At 40.8% G+C, this 25,063-nt stretch overlaps 1 protein-coding gene across 1 annotated transcript in view; it reads left to right on the top strand.

Moving 5' to 3' along the window:
* CHST15 (carbohydrate sulfotransferase 15) overlaps nt 1–25,063 on the top strand; it is an 88,237-nt gene that overhangs the window by 49,164 nt on the left and 14,010 nt on the right. The window contains exons 2-5 of the mRNA XM_077350024.1: nt 1,956–2,988; nt 4,784–5,123; nt 18,897–19,046; nt 22,754–22,910. Of these exons, the coding sequence (XP_077206139.1) occupies nt 2,596–2,988; nt 4,784–5,123; nt 18,897–19,046; nt 22,754–22,910 (1,040 nt within the window). The 5' untranslated portion in view covers nt 1,956–2,595. The remainder of the gene's footprint in view (nt 1–1,955; nt 2,989–4,783; nt 5,124–18,896; nt 19,047–22,753; nt 22,911–25,063) is intronic.

The following is a 25,063-nucleotide window of genomic DNA, read 5'->3' as shown; positions in this document are numbered from 1 at the left end:
TTCAGTGCTCTTGTAATTATATTATTCAAATGATCTGGGCTGGCTGAAAGCTTGTGCTAGATTTCTTTCATACATTTTTACATGATGTTAGGATTTATTGTTTTATTGATTGGTTCTGTTTTCATTTTATCCACAATTTCACTAACATAGGGTTGAAGGGATTGAAAATAAAATAAACATTTTATTGAAGGCTCCTGCCTCTTGATCCTTAAATGGTTTTTGCAGTGGAGCCAGGAAGAAAATCTTATGTCCATTCCTCTGTTTCTAGAGCCTTGATTATTGCTGTGTTCTAAAGACCCTAAAAAATTCAATTTTCCTAGGATGCCTGCAGTTCTGTGATAGGAGACCTGTGAGCACATGAATTTTTTGAAGTGCATTTCTCATTTAGCTTTCTGACAAGGGATCAGTATTTTATTACAAGGTGTGTGAAATATTGCTATAATTGCAAGGATTGCTTAGTTTGTTCTCTTTTAGGCTTGTTTTGGTAAATTTAAGTGAGCAAAAAGAAATCCGTTTCAAAGATACTTTGAAAGCATTGTGATTGGCTTTATTTTTATTTTAAAAAATCCATCTAAGTCTCATTGAATACTAATTATGTTAAATATATTTATGTAATTTAAGGAATGCAGAATCATATAATTTAAGTCATTCATATAATTTAGACTCCATTCCAAAGGACAAAGAAGAAAGTTTTATATTTATTGTTGGGTTTTGGAGTGAAACCATTATGGCTTTATCTGGGGGGGGGGGGAGTGTTGAATCACGGTCTGTCCTACCACTCCACCAAGCAAAGTTTATTGATCTAATAATTAATTAATTAAAATGTTTGCACACTGCCCCCTTTTGCTGGCATTTGTAGTTTTTTAGCCCAGGGATCCTTCTTCAAATTAAGTGGCTTATCCATTGGTGAAAGGCTACCTGGAGGATGGTTTGATTCACCCCAGACGTGTCAGTGCTGCACATACAAAGCTCAAAGAGTTCTTTCCTTTATTGCGTGCTAGAAACAAGTTAATATGATCCTATAACATTACTTTTCTCTTTAACTCTTGAAATATACTATTTTTGTCATCTTGTCATTTCTTTGCAGTCATTTAATGTGCTTCTTAATGAGCCTCTTGTGGCACAGAGTGGTAAGGCAGCAGAAATGCTGTCTGAAGCTGTCTGTCCATGAGGCTGGGAGTTCAATCCCAGCAGCTGGCTCAAGGTTGACTCAGCCTTCCATCCTCCCGAGGTCGGTAAAATGAGTACCCAGCTTGCTGGGGGGGGGGGTAAACGGTAATGACTAGGGAAGGCACCCCGTATTGAGTCTGCCATGAAAATGCTGGAGGGCGTCACCCCAAGGGTCAGACATGACTCGGTGCTTGCACAGGGGATACCTTTACCTTTACCTTTAATGTGCTTCTTAGGGTAAGACCATATATTTTATTGATCTCAAAAAAAGGAGCAACTCATTTCCAGAGGTGTTTCTGCTTTGTAGAGCATTTGCTAATGAACTTTCTATAAGGAATTAGTGTGCACATGCAGGAACTAGAATGAGGAATGAGTTTTATTTATTAGTAATCCTAAACTACCTTACCACCACACTTTTGAGAGATTCATCATACTGTTACAAATGTATTCTTGTTCACTTAGCCCTCTGCTTTCTCCTCCAGGACAGCTTCCCTTAAGACGGTTCATCCTCAAATGCTGCCATTAATTACTTTCCTCCATCATTTTCACTCACTGCACAGTTTTTTGCTAGATAATTTTATCTTTCTGCTATAGCTTTGTCTTCCCACACTTTCCCAAACATCTTACTTCCACCAAGCATCCATTTCCTGTTTCATTTTAGCAAAGGAATTTCAACCAAAGCTAACATTTCCACTATTTAGTTGTTTGTCTTAAAAAACAATTCAGAGTTTTGATAGAAATTTTGTGCACCCATATTTATTTTGTTTTTTGCTTTTCTTTTTCAGCTTGATCAACAAAACTTTTTAAATTGGCATGATGAAGATGAAGGTCTCTGAAGAATTTTTCTGTCTTGGAAAACGCACATTAAAGGAACATAGCTAAACCTCAAAAACCTTTTAAAATTTTATTTACCTTTGGAAGGATCCAAGGACAATGCATTCATTTTGTTTTGTATGTCTCTTTACTCTGAAGAATGAAATCCCATTCACTACATTTTGTTCAATGGGAAAAACCTGAACAGGATTCTTATTTGTCTTTTTAACTTTATCCCATCAAGCCAAATTCTTAAAAATATGTCCAGGCTACAGTATATTTACACCTAAGAAATATATATATTGAATCTATATTTATTGAATCTGTTTTAGCTATCATTGATCTTTTTACATGGGAGCATCTTTATCTGGCTGCACAAGGTGTACATGGAAATTACATTCATCCACCTGAACTTCTTGCCTGATGACTGTCAGCAGCACATCTCACCAGTATTCTAATGGTCTGAAGCATTGTATTCATTGTCGCATAGCACTGTTACCAAATGACTTGCACAAACATTGTCCCAGGTGCTGAGGGCCGAGGCACAATAACAAAAATTGTCATCTTTGCAAAAGAGAAAATAAAGTTCTGTTGCACTTGGATAGCAAACAGATGAACTTGCTTGCAGTTCTGGAAGTAAGGACTGATCACAGTGACAGCTGGACAGGACTGTTTTGCCTGAAGAAAGGAAAGCTGTGCAGCTTAATGTTTGGATTATTAATAATGATGCTAGTGATGGCATCTTATATACTGACTGGCGCCAAACATGGCCTCCTGCTGATACTGCCCACATTCCATTATGGAGCTTTTTCTAGCAGTTCAAACTTAATGGACAGTGGGACTTTCTGTGATGTGAAAGATCATTTCCAGACATCTAAAATGAATATTTCATATGCCAAGGACTATCCACAAATTAAAGTAATTATTGACACTATTACTTCAAATATTGAATTCATACCCAGACATTATCCGCACTTAGAAGATCTGAAGAAACAAGAGTTGCATGTGAGTATAAGGAGAAAAGGTTTTTTTCTTTATTTACGGTGTTGGCGCTGACACTGTATATATGAATTGGTAAGTCTTATATATGAATTAGAGCCTCTTGTGGCGCAGAAGAGCCTCTTGTGGCGCAGAGTGGTAAGGCAGCAGTCCTGCTGTCAGAAGCTGTCTGCCCATGAGGCTGGGAGTTCAATCCCAGCAGCCGGCTCAAGGTTGACTCAGCCTTCCATCCTTCCGAGGTCGGTAAAATGAGTACCCAGCTTGCTGGGGGGTAAACGGTAATGACTGGGGAAGGCACTGGCAAACCACCCCGTATTGAGTCTGCCATGAAAACGCTAGAGGGCGTCACCCCAAGGGTCAGACATGACCTGGTGTTTGCACAGGGGATACCTTTAACCTTAACCTTTATATATGAATTGGTGAGCAATTTAAGTATTCATTATTTAATTAATTTATACATTGTCCCCCCCTCCAAGTGGGGACCCAGAGCAGCTTACGCCATTTCCTCTGCTGCATTTTATCTTCATAACAACCATGTGATGTATGTCAGGTTGAGAATGTGCCTGGCTCAAAGTCATTCAGCAAACTTTCACAGTAGAGTTGGGATTCAAACTTGTATCTCCTGAATACTATTTCAGCATACTAATCGCTTCATCATACTGGCTCTCAGTGACAGCCATAGCTTTTCATTACTGTTTCGTCATTCACATCTTTAAAAAAAAATTTCATTAGACATAATGTTTTAAGATTAATAGAACCATTCATATGAGTTCTCAATTCTGATAATAATGCCAGATACTGGATCTGCAGGAGATGCCTACCTACCCTGTGCATAAAAAAAATCATAAAGTGTCCTCTAAGGCCACTCTAAAATGTTTGTAAAACATTATATGCTGCTTCCAGAACAGCTAATCTCCAGTGTAAACTAGTTATAGACGTGGCACATCAGAAGCAAGCTAGAAAGCAGAATTTGTGTTGACTAAACAGGACTGCACTGCGAATAATCCTCATATTGGATTTCCCACTCTTTATCTCTGCCATGACTTTTCCACTCCATTTTCTTTGGTTCCTGACATGAAGATGTCACATAGTCATGGAAGTAATAAGACCCTTGCAAGGCGGTAAATATTTTTTATTTTTAATGTAACAGTTTAAATTCCAGTGTTATAGTCCCTGATATGAAGTGGTGTCCACATAGAAGCATTTTGATTGTCCTCTCATGTGATATGTTAGAATTGGCAGTCAGTATTCTTTCTGTTAGAGCCTCTTGTGACGCAGAGTGGTAAGTCAGCGACATGCTGTCTGAAGCTGTCTGTCCATGAGGTTGGGAATTCGATCCCAGCAGCCAGCTCAAGGTTGATTCAGTCTTCCATCCTTCCAAGGTCGGTAAAATGAGTACCCAGCTTGCTGGGGGGTAAACGGTAATGACTGGGGAAGGCACTGGCAAACCACCCCGTATTGAGTCTGCCATGAAAACGCTAGAGGGCGTCACCCCAAGGGTCAGACATGACTTGGTGCTTGCACAGGGGATACCTTTACCTTTACCTTTACCTTTACCTTTATTCTTTCTGTTAGAGCTTGATAATTCTCCATTGAATGAAGGATTAATGCTAAGAAACCCGGTTTGATTTTAAAAGCTAGAGCTCTGAGCTCTGCACATTCTTCTGTTCTTGTGTCTGTATAGCAGTTAAGCATTAAAATGTCTAGAGTGTGCAAACACTGGGATTATTGTGACTCGAAATGCAAATATGTTTTTTGTGTGTGTTGCTCTTAACTAAAGTGTTTATTCTCTTTATTGCAGATGTTCTCAATAATTCCTAACAAGTTTCTTCCAAACAGCAAGAGTCCTTGTTGGTATGAAGAATACAGTGGGAACATGACAACAGATCCCTATGCTACAAACTCCTATGCATTGTATTCCAAACGTTTTCGGACAATATTTGATTACCTTAGAAAGGTATTTTGGAACCATTTGTATCATTACAAGGACAAGCACTATCGGCTGCGCTGTCTTCCACATTTCTACATCATAGGCCAGCCAAAGTGTGGAACAACAGACCTTTATGACCGGCTAAGGTTACATCCTGATGTGAGATTCTCAGCAATTAAAGAGCCTCACTGGTGGACAAGAAAACGGTTTGGTGAGTAAACATAAGGTCTGATGTTTTGGTGTTGTGTTTCATAAACTGAATGGTCAACTCTCTAGAAAACAGTACCAGTTTTGAAGTTTTCAGTTCTCCAGACAACAGTACAACTAATTTAAGGAATCAAGAGATTGGATGTCATTGTCTGGCTTTGTTTTGGTTCCATTTTTAAATCTCTTAACAGATTCCAAACCAGAAATCTGATACAGAGAACCTGTCAGTAGGAACTGTAGAAAAACGACTGTTTTAACATGTGCTGGATTCAGGTGGGTAGCCGTGTTGGCCGGAAGCAGCAGGACAAATTTTGAGACCAGTAGCACCTTTAAGACCAATAAAGTTTTATTCCAAGTGTGAACTTTCGTGTGCACACACACAAAAACTCATACCTTGAATAAAACTTTGTTGGTTTCAAAGGTGCCACTGGACTTAAACATGTACTGTTAATTCTTCTTCTTTGTTTCAGCTTTGTTTTAGATTGTTCCCTGGTTTTACATTTTCCCCAATCCTAATCCCATTATACTCCTTATTGGATGTCCTGCCTTGAATCTCAGAGCCCCAGAGAGGTTGCCCCAGTTGGGGGATGGGATTGAATACTTTTAAAGTATATGTTTCTGATCATCTCTCTGATCTGTGGTAGCCTTGTTGAATCTACACACAATGGAAACAAAATGGGAGGGAAGAGCTGAATCTCCTGCATTCCCCTATTAGCTCCTCTCCTTCCCCCTCTCAGAATTCTTAGAAATGGCTGGAGAAAGGCTGTTGTAAACAAAGGGATTCAAATATTCAAGGAGAGGACTGTGGCCAATGCCACAGAGTGTATCCGTCAATGCAGCCATTTTTTCAAGGGAAATTATCTCTGTAGTCTGGATATGAGCTGTAATTCCAGGGGATCTCCAGGTCCCCATTGGAGGCTGGCAATATAAGTGATCTCCAAATCACACAGATCATTTCCCTGAGGAGAATTGCTGTTTTGTATGATGGGCTTTATGACAATTAAGATGAATGCTTCCTTTATTTTGTTTAGACACAACAATGCAACAAACTTTTTATTTAACAAGCATGTACACTGTAAACCTGTGACTTCTGGGGGCATGGCAGAGAGGAGTGGCAGCTGGCATATTCTGGGATTACTCAAAACCTGGAGAATATTTCAGGCGTTCCTTCATGGTTTAAAGGTTGTAAAAACCTGTTTTAAAGAATGCAGAAATTACATTGTAGGATATCACACCAACTGATAGTACTTACTATATAGTGTAAGTATATATTACTATATATAGAGATTGTCCACAGTCTCTTGATTTTCCTTTATTAAAGCATTTTTCCAAACTATTCTGTGACAATGTAACCTTTATAAAAGTGCCCTTCTGAGTAATTCAGTTTTGCATTGTTCACAGATTGCTAAATGAGTGGAAGCCTTAACTTAATTGGGCAGGCCATTCCATAGGGGGGGGGGCAGCAACAGATAATTCACATGTACAGGCTGTTGTTGATGCTGTCTATTTGCATGGAGGCATTTGCAGGGGCTCTTTTCAGATGAGAAAAGCTGTTATGGTGGAAGAGAGGCAGTTCTACATGATATGTAGAAGGCCACAATGGGTTTTATGTGTGATAGCCAATATCTTGATTTGAGCCTGGTAACTGATGGGCTGTCAAAGGGAATAATATGTGTGGGTTATCTAGTTCTTGATAATAATTGAGCTGCAGCATTCTGCAACAATTGGAATCTCCAAGTTGACTTTGAGGGGAGACTTCTGTATAGTGTATTACCTGTAGTCCAGGTAAAAATCACCCCAGCATCACTAAAACAAACAAACATATACTGCATGTTATCATCCACAGAGTTGGATAGTAAATATTACAGATTGTAAATGTTAGGTTCCATATATAAATGTTTAAGGCTCTATATAAACAACTAGATTAGACAAAGGACACTAGTGAGAACTGGGAACTCATTTTGCCCCATCCGGTAGGTACTCATATAAGCAGCAGTCTTACCATCACTAAGTAGGCCAACATTAAACATTTTTAATGTGTACTTCCCCCTCCTCAAAATGTAGGAAAAGGGACAAACATGCAGTCCCCAGCTCTATAGCAAAAGCAGTATGGATTTTCCTTTGGAGGCAGAGCCACTTACGTTTGAAGAAGGGTGGTTAGTTGGAGGAAGGCTTCAAACTTTGCTGAGTTGATTGGTAGGGCACACGTTACTGTATATTATTGTATCCTGGTTTTCAATAATAATGAGTGTCCGTGATTGTAAGTGATTTTTTGGACACTTAAAGCCCACTTCCAACTGGGGTTTAAGCACATTTACTGTTGCTCTAAACAGTTATGTGAAACACGTAGTTAATTCCTAAACAGAACAGTGAACTTTTCAACGTCCACTGCAGCACTTTGAATCCATACCTCCCATGATGGGAGTGGTAGTTGTGTCATTCTTACATGGTCCAAGCATTTTTAGGTTGCTTCAGCACTAGCTATTCAGTTTGGAATGGCCATGATTAGTTCACTAAATGTTAACAGAGTATCTAGTATTATTTGACAAGCCATTCTGTTTTTCTCACCTTAGTTTAACATAAAACTAAGGTTGTCTAGATAAAGCATGATTGAGGTTTCCCTAGGCTGGCGTCTTATTAAGTTTTCTTCCCTTCATATTTAATTACTTTTACTTTAATTACTTTAGGATTTCTTCCTCCAAACATGGCATTCATGAACTCACCCCATTGGTTCTTTTAACTCTTTGCACCTTTTGATATTTTTCATTATTGATATAGCATGATTACAAAACTTTATCCATAAAAAATAAATAAACAGTGGCTTTATCTTCAAAGTGAAATACTTATCTCCCCATCCCAGTATGAATGAGTACTTAACAGTGGATTTAAAAATGCTATTGTTGGCTGGATAGGTCATTGATTAAGCTGTAAAACAAAGAAATAAAAGAAAATTTGCAAATAAAAACAGGACTTTTGCTGAATAGGGCTTGCTTTTTAATAACATATGGCAGTATCTTGCCCACAGGGCAGGCATTGGAAGGTTTCTATGCAGAAAACAGCACTGTATTAAATGTTGAATGGAATCCCAATTTCTATTTCACTTCCAGTGAAATGAGTTGTGCAAAAGTACCCTAGTTTGGTAGTGGACTTGAAGATTGGAAAGTGGACAATCTTTTTGTAAAATAAAAAATTGCAAGGATTAAAATCTTGAATGAAGCCAATTTAAAAGCAGCTGAGAATAAATTTTCATTGCTTATTTTGCTTGATATTGAATAGAGAACTCCCTCCCCTATTCCATGCTGTGTTTGCTGATTCTTCTGATTCTTTTCCATGGCCTCTTATGCATAGTGGCAGCTACTGCGTGCTTCCGCCGTGATGTTGCACGGGGATGTATGCACGGGGATGGGGCATGCTGGGCTGCTCCGGTGTAGCGCGCATGCGCTGAACACTGGGACCAGAAGGTAAGCAGGGGGGGAGGTTTGGACAGCCCGGGGAGGGAGTGGAGGGGCCCAGGCCCCCTCCACAAGCCCAGGTGGGGGGAAGGGGGTTGCCCCAGCCAGCTCCAAGGTTCTGAGGAGCCCACAGGGGCATGCGGTGTCCCTACAGGGACACCGTAGGGTTGGAGCTGGACGGGTTGACAAGGCTGGTGCTGCCGATTACGCACAGCGCCAGCCCGCCGCAGCTCCAGCTTACCCAGGAAGCTACGGAAGATCCTGTGGTCACTTAACATGGGCCTTCTGTAGCCCTGGGCTGAGAGGTGCCCGCGCTGGCCGCGGCAGCGAGTGTTATCGGTGATTTTAACCGAAGCACTGCTGCCACCAGCACGGGCATTATGGCCCGTGCATAATGGGCCCATATGTCCCAGGACATAATGGATCAATAGAACCCCTGTGGGTTTGAATGCCAAGTGTTTTTGGTTATTGTTAAAGTTGTAGGTGAGCTATCCTATTCAACATCTTCATGCACCCTCTCGCACAGCTTGTATGGAAGTTTGGGCTGGGTTGCCATCAATTTGCAGATGACACCCAGCTCTTCCTCTTGATGAATGGCCACCCTGACTCTCCCCCAGAAGCATTAGCCAGCTGCCTGGAAGCAGTGACGAGATGGCTCAAGCAGAGTCGTCTGAAGCTCAATCCTTCAAGGACGGAGGTCCTGTGGCTAGGTAGGAAGGGCCCATGCGAGGAAGCGCACCTGCCTACCCTGGATGGCGTGCAGCTCTCTACGGCTCACTCCGCCAGGAACCTAGGCGTGATTCTGGACGCCTCCCTCACAATGGAGGCCCAGATCACAAAGGTAGCGTGGCTGGCATTCTACCATCTCCACCAAGCCAAACTACTAGCGCCCTACCTGGCCCCGGAACACGTAGCCACAGTGATTCATGCGACGGTCACCTCTAGACTGGACTTTTGTAACTCGCTCTACGCAGGCCTGCCCTTAGCCCTGACCCGGAAACTACAACTAGTTCAAAATGCAGCAGCCAGGATCCTTACGGCAACACCGTGGAGGTCCGATATCCCGCCTATTCTCCATCAGCTGTAATGGTTACCAGTTGAATTCCGGATCAGACTAAAGGTTCTGGTAATTACCTTCAAGGCCATATGCGGTCAGGGCCCAGTGTACCTGAGGGACCGCCTCCTTGCCTATGCCCCCAAAAGAGCTCTACGCTCTACTGCCTCCAATCAGCTAAGGATCCCTGGCCCTAAAGAAGTCCGTCTGGTCTCGACCAGGGCCAGAGCATTCTCTGTTCTGGCCCCTACCTGGTGGAACGAGCTCCCAGAGGAGATCAGGGCCCTGACGGAGCTTAAACAGTTCCGCAGGGCCTGCGAAAAGGAGCTCCTCCACCAGGCATTTGGCCGAGACCAGACGTAATCTACAGCGACCAAGGGCCCCTGCTCCCCCCCACCCCCCCTCAGAATTCAATCAATAGGCCACCCCCCTCAGAATCCCATCAACAAGCCCTGGACCTGTTTGTATTACAATTGTTTACTGTTATACTGTGTTGTGTTTGGTTGCAATTGTTGGTTATCGATGTACATGTTCTACAGACTGTTTTATGTATGGTTCTCTGTTATAATGTAAACCGCCCTGAGCCTCCGGGGAGGGCGGTACAGAAGTATGACAAATAAATAAATAAATAAACAAATAAAAAATAAATAAATAAACAAACAAACAAATAAATAAATGGCTATGGTTACACTAACAGGAATAAGTATAGATTTCCATTGTGCATACTTATTTGTCCTTAATACAAAAATCAAAGCAAATCTGTCCTTGTTCATTGAGCAGGAGCTGAATAGACAGTTGGCTTGAAATACTGATTTTTGCAGATTCAGTTCATCTTTAGTATTGCTGTTCAACCACTAATGAACTGTGGCAAATTTAAATTAGAACATCTTGATTCCTTTTTGGGGGCAACTGAGGTAGCAAACTTATTTAAAACGTGTTGAACTAAATTCAGAAGGATTTTAATTGGCATATGGTGTTCTTCCAAGCATCTCTGAGTTCATCAATACTCTGAGTGTCCCTCATATACATTGGGGTTCCACAGTTTAACCAGAAAACTATTTCTGAACTTATAAATATATGTTAATTAAAAAGTGGTTTGTTTGTTTTTAAATTTTTACCACTCTGTCTTGAGGCTAAAGCCAAAGAAGGATCTGGAAGCCTAGGGTGCGTTTCCATCTTTCAACCTGAATGGGAAATTTTCTGGGTCCCTAAGTATGCTGCTCTGAGGAAAGAGTGACATACAGACAAAAACAAAACATATGCAAGAAGAATCTCCAAGAAACTAGCTTTATCCAAGCAATCTCCTGAATATGAAGGATATGTAGGCGATGTTTAAGAATTCTGTCAAATCAATGAAGCCATTATCTTCTGATAGGAAGCATAAGGATGTTCATTGGAGTGGAGCATAGTTGAAATGTTTCAGCTAAGTGCTTTGCTTTAGGGTTCAGTTCACCCACAGAGCTAGCACACTATAAAACTACTTGATATATGAAACACATATCAGAATAAGCTTATTCAGTAGTTCTGCAATTGGCCTTTGTTTCTGTGTTAATAGGCTTATAAATGCAGAGTAGTATCTGGCATCTCTAAATATTAGCCTATGACAGCTGTCAGATATGCTTCAGAATAGTATTAACTCCCAATTTGGTGTAGTGGTTAGGAGTGCGGACTTCTAATCTAGCATGTCAGGTTCGATTCTGCACTCTCCCACATGCAGCCAGCTGGGTGACCTTGGGCTCGCCATGGCACTGATAAAACTGTTCTGACTGAGCAGTGATATCAGGGCTCTCTCAGCCTCACCCACCTCACAGGGTGGGGAGAGGAAAGGGAAGGCGAATGTAAGCCGCTTTGAGCCTCCTTCGGGTAGAGAAAAGCGGCATATAAGAACTCTTCTTCTTGAAATTGGGCTAGCCTGGGCTAGCCAAGTCAGGCTCTATACTGGCTTCTTGAACTGAGCAGCAGGGTTACCTACTTTGAGAAGGAACTTGGAGTTATACTGGAATTGCACAGGGTGTCTGTTGTGGGAAAGGAAAAGGAAGGTGACTGTAAGCCACTCTGAGCCTCCTTTGGGTAGAGAAAAGCGGCATATAAGAACCAACTCTTCTTCTTCTTTTTCTTCTTCTTCTTCTTCTAACTTAAAAAAAATTGTTCCAATTTCCTTCACAGGCTTGTTCTCTAGAGTTGAAATTACATAGTAAATAAAGTTGCCTTCAGATTTTGTAGATATCCAGAATTTGGTTGTGATTTTGAGTACCAATAGGAGAGAATGGACTATGGAATTTTTGCATTCCTCACTGACTTTCAAGGCATGCTCTGTCTAAGCAGAACAGTGTACTTCATTATGCCATATTCCACTAGACTTGCCCAGAGTTGTAGCCTTTTGAGTTTTGATGATGGCATTGTGTGCCAATACCTCGAAGCAAGCTCTCAGATCACAAAGACTCCTGCTGTACAGGTTGTAGCCTGCTTTGCTTACATCAGGTGTGGTTAATCTTTGCCTCTACTTGGATAACCCTAGAGCCAAATCCAGCAGCATGCTGGAGCTGTTGACAAATTGTAGTCAATCATTATAAATGTCCTGTTTCAGTAAAAGTAAACTGGAGTCTTGTGGCACCTTAAAAACGTTTATTTATTCAACCATAAGTTTTTGTGGACTACAGCCCACTTCATCCAATGCAGGTAGTCCATGAAATCTTATGTTAGAATATAAACTTCCTAGTCTTTAAAGTCTCACAAAACTCCTTTTTTTGCAACAAACTCTGGGATTCCCCTGGCGCTCTTTCAGCAAATTATCCACTGGGTTTTCTCTGAAAATGTCTGCAGAATTCTCTTGGATGGATTCCCTGGATCTCTTCCCTTGGATATTTTCATAGGTCTCTGCATTCTGTTAATATTCCCTTGCTCATTTCTGCAGAATTAGGCAGTCATTATTATAGGGGATGCTAGGCAATTTTCTTTGGCTCAGGTTTCTTTTTTAATTGCATTTTTTATGCCTAATGAAAGACACATCCTTTCAAGAAGAAAGTCTGTTTGTTTATTGGAACATTAAAATATTTTCATTATTGATGCCTGTATGCTAGTGGCTTTTATATTGGCTTTTATAAAGTAAACTCAGTGCTAACTAGCTGTCCTATATTTAGCTTACCTTGCTACAGCCCACTTGTTGAGAGATTATACTATTTGGATACATTAATAAGAGCTTTATTCTGCCAATATCAAGGGGGAATCTATTACATGTGACTGGTTTGTTCATTTGCTGTAACTTGAGTACCAATTCGGTTAAATCTCAGGATGCTATTGGAGCACAGAGTTGGAAGGGACCTCCAGGGTCATCTAATCCACTCCCCTTTAATTGACAGACCAAAGCATTTTTCTTTATCTACATTTAAAAATTTAAAACATTTGTATCTACTAGAACCGGAAATATGCCCCCAACAACCCTTACTGATATTTTTCGGGTATATTTCAGAACCAAATATATCTGGGTTTTCTCAGGAAAACTGAAGAAAATCCCAAGAAAATCCTGGATATAATCAGGAATTTTGGGTAAATCTGAAACAATCTGAATGTGTTGCTTCTATCGCTAAGCTGTTTGTCGGGCAGGCTTATGCTTTAAACTTTAAAGGGACTGCAGAAATCAGCACAAGTATCAGCCAGGGTAGCGGGGAGCTGAGAGCTCCCTGCAGGTACAGCCCTGATTGCCTTCTGCTGACTGGAGAGGGCAGCCAAGCCTGTTTCCCTGTGTCTATGGGGAACTGATAGCTCCCTACTGGCACAGCTCTATGCAGCCTTCTGTTATAGTATTTTGATCCAGTTATTTTGTAGTTGTTTTTTTTTGGGGGGGGTGGTTTACAATGCATCCAAACTGAAAAATATCAGTTAAAAAAATTGCACACCTTTACTCTTTTTACTAAGGGGTTCCATATTGTTAAGTGTCTGATCTTGTGTTCCTAGCTGTCAATTTGATCCCCTGAAGCAGGAGCCCCCTGTTCTTATGGGTTTCTATTTACTTATTTATTTTATTCATTTAATTTATATACCGCCCCTTGCTGTGATGTCTCAGGGTGGTGTACATAGAACCAGTAAGGACAAAAACATACATTGAACTGTTTTTAATTGTGAGAACAAATCACAACAGTCATAACAGTCAACATCAGGCAGACTTGAGAGCATTGTATAGTTAAGTGCTGCAGTTAAGAGAGGAGAGATCAGGAGCTTGGGAACAATGGAACAGTACAGCTGCCTAATAGGGATGAGTCCAGGCTGCAGGAAGGTCTCCTGTTTCTGGTCTTCAGCTAAAAGCCTGGCAGAATAGTTCTGGAACTGTTTAAGCTCTGAAGGAGCCTTGATCTTGTTGGGGAGCTTGTTCCACCAGATGGAGCTCTGGTGAAAAGGCCTTGGTTCTTGACGAGGCCAGGCAGACTTCTTTGGGGCCAGGGATCACCAGATTGGATGGAGCAAGTTACTCTTTGGGGAGTATAGGCAAGCGGATAGTCCTTGAGGTACACGGGACCTCAACCATGTATGGCCTTGAAAGTGAATACCAGCATCTTAAACCTGATTGGTAGCCAGTGCAACTGCTGAAGGATTGGGGTAATGTGGGCATTCCATGATGTCACCAGGACTTACCATTGCATTCTGGGGACTGAGGAGTTTCTGGCTGGAGTTCAAGGAAAAGCACTCCTGTATAGGACAGTTGTTCGTACAAATAGTGGGTTCCCTCACCCTCACCCCCACCCTAACTTTTGTGCGAATTCAGTCCTGTGCAATTTGGTTTTCATAGCATCTCAGCAGCTGAATATCTTAACTCAGCACCAGACTGGACTTGCTCTATGCTGACCTGCCTTTATCCTTGATCTGTAAATTACACCTGGTTGAGAACGCAGCTGCAAGGGTCCTCATAGCAACACTAAGAGGTCCCACATCCAGCCCATCCTCCATCAGCTGCACTGGCTTCTGGCTGAATTCCAGATCAAGCTTAAGGTTTTGGTTATCATCATAAAGGCCACACGCAATCTAGGCTCAGTATACCTAAAGGATCACCTCTCTGCCTACACCCCTCAAAGAGCCTTGTCCTCTACCATCTCCAATCTCCTGGTGGTCCCTGGCCCCAAGGAAGCCCGCTTGAACTCAACCAGAGCTTTCTCCAGCCTGGCCCCCACTTGGTGGAATGAGCTCCCAGAGGAAATCAGGGCCCTCACGGAACTTGAACAGTTCTGCGTGGCCTACAAAAGGGAGCTCCTCCACCAGGCATTTGGTTGAGGTCGATCTGAGCCATTGCTTCCCACTGACCCCGAAGTTTCCCTCCGATAACAATAATTACAGATGCGTCCAAACCACTGGGCCTCAGTTAATCAATGTTTCTAATATTCTACAATGTTTGTTATCATTATATTGTTATTATTACTGTTGTTACCACATTACTATAAACTGAATCAATTGTATTGTTCCCATTTCATGTAAACCACCCTGAGGCTTCAGGGAGGGTGGTATATAAAATAAGTAAGTCAGTCAGTCAGCCAGCCAGCCAGTCAGTAAATAAATAAATAAATAAATCTGACAACACACCATATTCCAGTCAATGTACTTTCTGGGCTCCTTCAGCTGAATCTGGGCCAATCACAAAGAATATCATAAATCCAATAGTGCATGTTTCTTTTCATTCCATTACAACTTGTACTGTTGAACATAGATATGATGGTCTCCTGGAAGAGATTTTCTGCTGTAAAAATCCATTTGGGAAAACTGCCCCCACCCGAATGAAATTTTTCTTCATTTTCTGGCATTTATTAGTACTTTTCTGGCATTTATTATTACTTGTAGTTAGATGTTCCTCATGAAATGTAAAACAATCACCCAATGTTGTATTGTGGCAGTCAAAACACACTTTTTCTAATGCCAAAGTGCAGACAGTCAGGGGCTGAAATCCATTTTGTTCAAAGATGGAGGCTATAACCTGTCCAACTGATGGAATACCTGGAAGAAGTTTCAGTCCTAGACCCATCCCAGTCAGGTTTCCGGCCTGGCCATGGGGTAGTGACAGTGCTAGTCGCCCAGATGGATGACCTCCGTGGCCCTTGGACCGAGTCATGTCGGCACTGCTTATATTACTAAACCTCTCAGCAGCGTTTGACACAGTCGATCATGAGCTACTAGCCCACCACCTCATCGATGCCAGAATACGAGGGACAGCCCTTCAATGGCTGATCTCTTTCCTCCGGGATTGTGGACAGAGGGTTGCAATAGGAGAGAAAACATCAGACCGCTGGCAACTTACTTGTGGAGTCCCACAGGGAGCGGTCCTCTCTCCTATCATATTCAACATCTTCATGCGCCCTCTTGCACAACTGGTACGGAAGTTTGGGCTGGGTTGCCGTCAATATGTAGATGACACCCAGCACTTCCTCCTGATGGATGGTCGCCCTGACTCTCCCCCAGAGAGTCAGCTGCCTGGAAGCAGTGATGAGATGGCTCAAGCAGAGTCATCTGAAACTCAATCCTTCAAAGACGGAGGTCCTGTAGCTGGGTAGGAAAGGCTCATGTGAGGAAGCGCGTCTGCCTGCCCTGGATGGTGTGCAGCTCTCTACAGCTCACTCCACCAGGAATCTAGGCGTGATTCTGGACGCTTCCCTCACAATGGAAGCCCAGATCACAAAGGTAGCGCGGCTGGCATTCTACCATCTCCACCAAGCCAAGCTACTAGCGCCCTACCTGGCCCCGAAACACCTAGCCACAGTGATCCATGCGACGGTCACCTCTAGACTGGACTTTTGTAAATCGCTCTATGCAGGCTTGCCCTTAGCCTTGACCCGGAAACTACAGCTGGTTCAAAATGCAGCGGCCAGGATCCTTACTGCAACACCGTGGAAGTCCCACATCCGGCCCATTCTCCACCAACTGCAATGGTTGCCAGTTGAATTCCGGATCAGACTAAAGGTTCTGGTAATTACCTTCAAGGCCATATGCGGTCAGGGCCCAGTGTATGCCCCCCAAAGTTCTCTGTGCTCCACCGCTACCAACCAGCTAAGGATCCCTGGCCCTAAAGAAGTACACCTGGTCTAGACCAGGGCCAGAGCATTCTCTGTTCTGGCCCCCACCTTGTGGAACAAGCTCCCGGAGGAGATCAGGGCCCTGACGGAGCTTAAACAGTTCCACAGGGCCTGCAAAAAGAAGCTCTTCCACCAGGCATTTGGTTGAAACCAGACATAATCAACAGCGATTGAAGGGCCCCTGCTCCTCCCCTGCCCCCCCTCAGAATTCCTCCAGTATGCTCTGGACCTGTTGCACTGTTGTATTGTCTATATTGTTTATACTGTTATATTGTTATATATGGTTACAACTATTAGTTATTATTATTGTAAGGTTATTCACATGTTTATAGATTGCTTTATGTATTGTTCTTCGTTCTTATGTAAACCGACCTGAGCCTTTGGGGAGGGCGGTATATAAATAAATAAATAGATAGATAGATAGATAGATAGATAGATAGATAGATAGATAGATAACTAAACAAATAAATAAATAAATGGGATTAATACTAGTCTGAGAACTGTTTTAACAATATAATTTTGAACAGTTCAATTTCTTGTGCTGTTATGGCATAGATTGTTTTTACTGGCATGGCTTTTTTAGTGACTCAGATTATTTTATTGATACCTTATAGTGGTGTTTGTTGTTATAGTTTTCACTGTGTTGAGTTTATATATATTATTGTGCACCATCTCAGACAGGTATATAGAAGTGAGATACAGAGCTTCTTAATGATTAAATAATACCTTCCTTCATGTATGCATGCATAGTTCGGACAGGGTCTCCTTTTTTGTCACATGATCATACGTAATAGGGACAGCTAACTGTATCATTACTTCATCCCCATCTGCATATTAACACATGGTTATGTAAACATTGAGCATATGTCCAGTTTTCTACATAGAAATGGTAGTATAGAATTTTATAATGCAGATGTAATTTAGGCTCTATGTTAGTGACTCTGATGCAGTTTTGCACACAGACCATTTTCAAACTGCCTTTGTATCCCATTTTAGTAACTGGTTGCTAATGGATTTTTCTGTAATTTCGGATAGACAGAATTTCAGCTACTAACAAAATTTATTTAACTGTTCATACAAACCCACTTGCATTGGGCTAGCAAATCTGGTTGAACTGTTTTTTGAAAGAAACAGCTTTATTCCATTTTCTACCCCTTTGTTGCACATTTGAATCACTGTGGTGTACTGTTTAAAATGCCCATAGTGCTTCCTTAAATGCCATTCTCCCTTGCCCTTTTATGCCATGTGATCTTCTGCAAACTTTTATTAATGTGGTGCTGCTGTAGCATTGAAGTGTTATGTTGCTTTAGCTCTATAGCACTCAACTCAGAATATTAAAAAACCTCCAGGGAAGTTCACACAAACCCTTTCTGCACTGGAGGCTCTGTGCTGGGCTGCAGGCTGGAGTTTGAGTCAGGGCAGGTTGCTCCACTTCTTCCTGCTCCTGCACGGGGGACTATTTGGCCTGATGCCCTTCGTCTGCCTTGGATTTGTGCTCCCACATGGGAGCCAGTGCAGTGAAGTTCTCAGTATGGAAAGGGTCACAGTGAAAAAGCATGGGAAAAAGCAGCATTGTTTGAAATGACTGTAGTACTTTAGAGATGGCTCATTAATATAAGTAAATTCACTGTATGAAATCCATATCCCTGTATTATTTTGCTCGAAATTGGGCCAACAATGAATAATATCCAGTTTAGAATGGTAAATTGAACATATCTGAATAATTTACTTTCAATCTCCTTTCAGTGTACTGTGCAACTGGATTTTACAGTATGAACTGGCAAAATCCACTTGCAAGCAATTGCTGAAATGTACTAAAAGTGCATTATTCAGCCTGTGTGAAAACTATTTAGATAACATCTTTCATTTCAAATTTGTATTTCGCCAAAACAACATCTGATCATTTTCATGTTGTTAAATCTGTGGGTTTGGTAGACTTCTTTGAAAACAACAGCTCTTTATTAAACACCATCTCCAACAAGCAATACCAAATAGAAAACAACAGAACCTATTGAACTTATATACAGTTCAGGCAGCTTGCCAAGTAACCTGATTGGCCCTTTAATGGAGCCCAACACTTGGTCCATTTCCGGGGTGTCTAAATTGTTAGTGATTGGCTGCTTAACAATCCTTCATTTGCACTTCACCCAAGCAAGTGTTAATCCCCGCATACATAACACATGTTACCTACTACTCATTTTCCGTTTCATTCTTATTTTCAGGAATAATTCGTCTGAGAGATGGATTTCATGATCGCTATCCAGTGGAAGACTACCTCGATCTGTTTGACTTGGCTGCCCATCAAATTCAGAGTTTGCTACACGGTGATGCTGCAAAAGGCTATAGTAACAAAAGGAACAACATCATTATTGGTAAAGAAACTTTTTACTTTGGGGTACATTTTGATGTTACTACATTTGCTATAATGACATTTGTCATTTGCATCAAGATAAGAAGTCACAGATATCCACTATGCTGTGCAAGCTCCGATAACCAAAATATGGATAAGATTATAGCATTTACTGGAACAATTTCTGCTGGTAAAATGGAAAGCAAGCTTTTCAACCTCATAAAAGTTTTTCTCCAGTCAGTAATGAAAATTAAATAATGTATGCTGGGAAAAAGAGTTTAAGTGCCCTTCAGTTTTGCACTTCCTTATTTTTTTCTGTGTAAATAGATCCTATTAAAATAACCCAATGTATTAGTCATTTTTCAAATAATGAGCATTCAATATGATAATCTAACAACCATTATACGAAACAATTTGAGGTAAATATGACAAGACTGACAAGTGAATGTTCTATGCATTCAATCTGACAGTAGCTTTCAAGAATAAAAATGGCTTCATATGCTGGTGTCTCATACTTCAAGCATGTCAAGATAACTTATGTTGCTCTTCTCTGCCTGTTTTTGTCCCATACTAGCCCTGATGCTTTCAAACAGTATCTAGCCCAAAGTCAAACACTCATAAATCTCATGGCAGAGCAAGGATTTGAAATGGATATAGTCATGCATACTAGTACCCTGGATCAGGAATGTGACATTTGTTCCTCACTGATCTCCTAAGGAAAAGTGTTCCTGAATATGGACACCATAACAGCAAAGGCCTACTCCATGTCATCTTTCGTGCCATCACAATAAATGAAAGAATACTGAGCAAGTTTTTTTCTTGATGATCTTAATGACTGGCTGAAGTTCATATACATGAAGTTGCTTTGAAAGACATTCAGAGCCTTGATTCTGTTGTGTTGATCAAGATTTATTCAGCAACAGTCTTTAGGGTCTGGGACTATCCCAGGTTAGTTGCAACTTGAGGGTCAGCAGGCCAATAGGTTTTGTGTAAAGTGCTAGTGTAGCTATTCAGCTGCTGATGGGTCTTAGATAAAATGGATTATCTAGATTGATTTCCCTCTGGATTGCATCCTAATTTGGCATTAAAAAGACCCCCTTTTCCAGGAGAGCAACAGGGTATGTGCTGATGAAGCACTCAGTTCTGTTTCTCTGTAACAGATGAATCAGTTTGGTTGGTGGAGTTCCTGAACAAAATGACTTTAAGGTGGAAATAGACTGAATGAGGGCCAATACTCTATCCTCCAAATAATAAACAATCCATGTTCTGATCACATCTGTGTTCAATTACCGTACATCTGTCTGCCTTGAAAGCTTCAGCAAGTACAAAATACAGCTGCCAGATTATTTATGGGTGTTGGTTTCAGATTACTATTACTATTACTATTACTATTATTATTTCCTGCCACTCCCAAACTGGCTCATGGTGGGGTACAATTATCCACAATAAATTCCCCAATAAAACTGATCCGGACATTAAAAGACATACAACAAAACAACAATCCCAAAGACACAGCAGTGTAACTCAACCTCCTATCCCTCCCCCCTGGTAATATCTAATGGAGGAAGTGAGAAGAGGGGGCACAGATGCACATAAGCAGCCACTGTTGAACACCACTTAATACCACTCAACACCGGTATGTATCACTCCTGTTCAGTTCCAATTAAGAGTACTGAGTTTTGAAGCGCTAAGGGGCCAGGGAACTTGAAGAACTGTCTTCTCCCATATAAATATACCCAACAATTAAGACTGTCACTTCAGTCCCTGAGCTGTTTATCTTTGGGAAGTGGGATAGGAATTTTCCACTAGTGGCACCTCATTCGTAAAATGCTGTCCAAACATATGTTCAACCAGCACCTTAGGTTTTATGGTGACCCAGCCTTCCTTTGTGTGCACAGGCACTTTAGTTTAGTGGGTCCCAATTTATGATCTTTCATGCTTCTTGCTATGCTCTCTTTATATTGATAAATAGAGAAGACAGTCTCCAGTGCTGTGCTTTGGTGTTAAGGTGTTTTATAGATGTTTTCAGTATTGCTTGCTTGATTTTACTGTTGTTGTGATTTCTATTGTGGATCATTTCAAGCAGATATATGGAGAGGCAGCTAATAATTTGAGCAAATATATATCTGAGTTTTTAGTAACAAGGACACTTGAAAGTACAGGTATGGTATGTTTTATAGTTGATGTGACTTCTTCAGGGAAAGCACTATTTTTAATTGGTGATATGCTTTTTTTCACTAGATGCCTCCTGTCATAGTTTTTCAGGGACGCAGACTTTTCCGATTGGAAATATTTACATTAGCTCCTTTTCATCAGGTTTCCAGGAGAAAAAAAATCTGGATTAATATGCTCATTATAGAAAACTTTTTTATTACCTTGTGAAAAAGTCAGTTTAGTCAAGAGAGCATCTTTAGGATATATGAAAATCTGAGATTCTCTAAGGGAGTCATGTTATTAAACTTCAGATGATTAAAAAGGGAAGATATAATTAAAACTATAAACATTCCTGTAACTGTATCAGGCAATGTAATTTTCCAATCAAAAACATCTCTGAATCAAATCTTTATTGGGTTATAATTATGTTTTGTGAGGGGGAGCAACGGATGCTTTCAGAAGCTCTACCAAAGACAGTATGTTTATGGCTCCAGGCACTCCAAACAGGGTTTATTTATTTTATGATCATTATTATGATAAATTCCACAGAATGTTTTATGAAAGCACAACATGATTTTATTCCATTAATCTTGGGATAAGGACATTATACATCCATCTACTAATGAAAGTAGACAGTTTAATCATATGTTATGTGCTTTTAGCTTATATGAAAAATTGCTGTATGTTGGACTGTGCTGTTGTAACTTGATCTACATGTAACAGTGGTTAATTTATTATGGGTTGAATGCAGCTTCATCCTGTCAAAGATCAAATGAAAATTTTGATGTCAAAAGGAAGATGCTACAACTAGTCAGAAAAGTACTGCCATAGCTAAAGTATTTCCATCATGGGGGAGCTAGCAAGGAGCAAAATTAATCTTACTTGAAAAGACCTGACTGCCAAACAAAAGCTATGGCAAAATAAATAGTGGACAGTCACACCTCTAATAAGCTAATGAAGGGAACATAGTGCATGAATGTACCCTCTGCTCATCTGTGTATCTTGGAATCTGATTTCCCACCTGGACACACAAGTAGATTAGCTGCACAACAGTATAAACAGCATTTATCCTCTACAAGTGATTTGACTGGGTAGAGAATTGGAGAAGTTGATAGTATTAATCCACCATTAACCTTTCCTCTTTTTATAGACTATTAAATATAAATTCCATAAGCGGTAAAGAGATAGTAAGGTAGTGAGTGACTCTTCCAACATTTCATGTACAAAATAGATAATAATAAAAATGATTGCAATTTGGTGCCGTTACAGTATTTAAAAATGTAGAAATTCTTTACAGAAATTCAAGGAGGGGGGGGGGGCAGGAATCTAAAACCAATGGAATGAGAACGGTGTGTTTTACATTCACAGAATTAAGACTGCAGTGTCCTTGTATAAAACACATTAAGATAAACAGTGTCAGTTGCAGTTTAGTGGTAGCACATACACAAAAAGTCCCAAACTATCATGAAGTCATATAGCATATGGCATATAATATTCTGGTTCTGTAGTCTTTATAAGAATTCACAGATCCAGCCTTCTGGAACAAAGGATAACGTGTGGCTTTTGTCATTCTAGGAGAGGCCAGTGCTTCAACAATGTGGGACAACAATGCTTGGATTTTCTTCTATGACAACAGTACAGATGGAGAGCCTCCATTTTTAATACAGGACTTTATTCATGCCTTCCAGCCAAATGCAAAGCTGATAGTGATGCTTCGGGATCCTGTAGAAAGGTTAGCAAAACTATTTCTGGACAGTCAAAGACACATGTCATGACATTTGTCAGCATGGTTTACTTTTCAAAAGTGCTCATCAGCCCTACAATTTCATTTGTACAGCCCTCTTTCCCCTCACCCCTGCCCTGTATGCAATGCAATTAGCATAACTCACCAGGTGTGATAGTGGCTGTAAGCTGATACTACACCCCTTGCTTGTGGCCAGTGACAAACTCTGTACAACTTGTATGACTTAACCAAGCCCAGCTATAGCCACCACCTACCTCACTTGAGTAAGTTACTGTTACACAAATTCTGTAGTTTGTCCAGATTTTTTTCCCAGGGAGAGGGAAGGAGGGAAAGATGGGAACCAATGTGATGTCGTGTTTAGAGTGTCTGGTTTCTGGGAGACTGAGATCTCCACTCTGTCAATAGAGCACGCTGGGTGACACTGGGTCATTCATTCTGTCCCAGCCTATGTCGGGTTGTTATGAGGATAAGATGGAGAAGAGGAGAATGAGAACCAGCTTTAGGTCCCCTTTGTGGGGAAAGGGAGAGTATAAATTAAGTGAATAAGAAAGACTGGGGAGCAGATAACAGAAAAGATGGCTGGTGAGTAGGAAGGAGAGAAGGAATCTAGGAAATGAGAGATGATATCAACAGAGGGAATATTGTGAAGAACGAAATACATGGGAAATGAAAGGACATCCTCCTGGTAAGACCTTGCAGATTCTCCACTTATTTAACAGTATTTTTTTCAACTACATATTGTGTTGTAGAATTTTCATAATTTCCTTGTCAAATTCCTGCATTTTCCTCTCCATATATAGAAGTCAAGACTTCTTAATAGGTTGTTTTATTTTTAAAAACACCACCTTGTGGGAGAAAGAGATAAACATACGTCCTTGGTGTGAATGTTTTTCTTTTTAGAATTTTGTTCTGTTATGGAGTGCATGTCAACAATTGAGCTCCCAATCTATCCCAGTCACCTCTTGCTATCCTATGTATCAGGCAATGCACTGCTGACTTGATAAATACATTTTGTGGTCTCCAAATGTTGACGGATGGTAATTGTATACAAGACAGCTAGATTAAGTGGCTTCCTTCTAAAAATGATCTGGAAATCAATCAGGCCAGGGCGTCCAGTTCCATGGGACCCTGAACAAATTCCCCCTAGTCATCATCCAATGTTTCCTGTGGAGAGGAACCCCCCCTAAAAAATGTAAACCATGGGAAACCCCCCATTGACGAGTCTAATCAGTGTAAAACCTGAGAATTTGAATCTTCGTCAACCACAAGAATCCCCATGTAAAATTCAGATGGCCACAGAAAATAACTCTGAGAACCTGACACAAACAAAGTACAGCAAAGAACAAACTTAAAAAAAACCCAACAACAATAAAAGCACTTGAAACTCACAGAATCATACATAAAGAAGCCAGGAAAGCTAACATTAGTCCCAGGAGATGTGAGTACACTGAGGGGAAATGAAATAAAAGGGGTGGGGGACACAGTCCTGAGAGACTGCAAATGCTCATTCCTGATATTCCCGGTTAATCCTGAATATTTCCAGGATTTCTCAAGGCCCAATTTGGGTATCATGAAACATCCTGGACGTACCTTAGAGATACAAATATCTCCAGAAAATGATAATTCTTTGGCTCAGGAATATCCACATGTGGATCTCTACACATGAAGACAGGCATCCTATCACAATAGGAGCTTGTTATGCTGCAATGACTGTATGTATATTCATTCATGTTCTTGTATAGCTTCCTTGTTCCTGCTGCCATGGCTGATGTAGTATAGTAGAAATTAGGCTTCCACATGGCAAGTTCTACCTGGATTGGTTCCCCTTAGATTTCCCAACATGGTAGGTTTCCCCAAAACCCCTATAGATTCATCTCCTTATCATCATGGTGTGAGAGGTTTTCCAGAGTTTTTACATTGGCATTTGAAATATTGTTAGTGTTGTAATATAATAATGATCTATCTAGTGTGTGTTACATGCTGTCAAATCAAATTCAACTTATGGTGACACTTTTTGAATCCCCAACTCTTTTTTTTTAAATGAATGAGTAGCCCCTTCACAGGCCTTTTTTAAAACAAAGAAAGCTGGAAGTTTAGAGAAACTGGTAGATAATTAGAATATTATAATGGTAAGTCAATTG

The sequence above is a fragment of the Paroedura picta genome, chromosome 8 (assembly GCF_049243985.1).
Source record: "Paroedura picta isolate Pp20150507F chromosome 8, Ppicta_v3.0, whole genome shotgun sequence".
Taxonomy (NCBI): domain Eukaryota; kingdom Metazoa; phylum Chordata; class Lepidosauria; order Squamata; family Gekkonidae; genus Paroedura; species Paroedura picta.
This window is presented reverse-complemented; position numbering and strand designations above follow the sequence as displayed.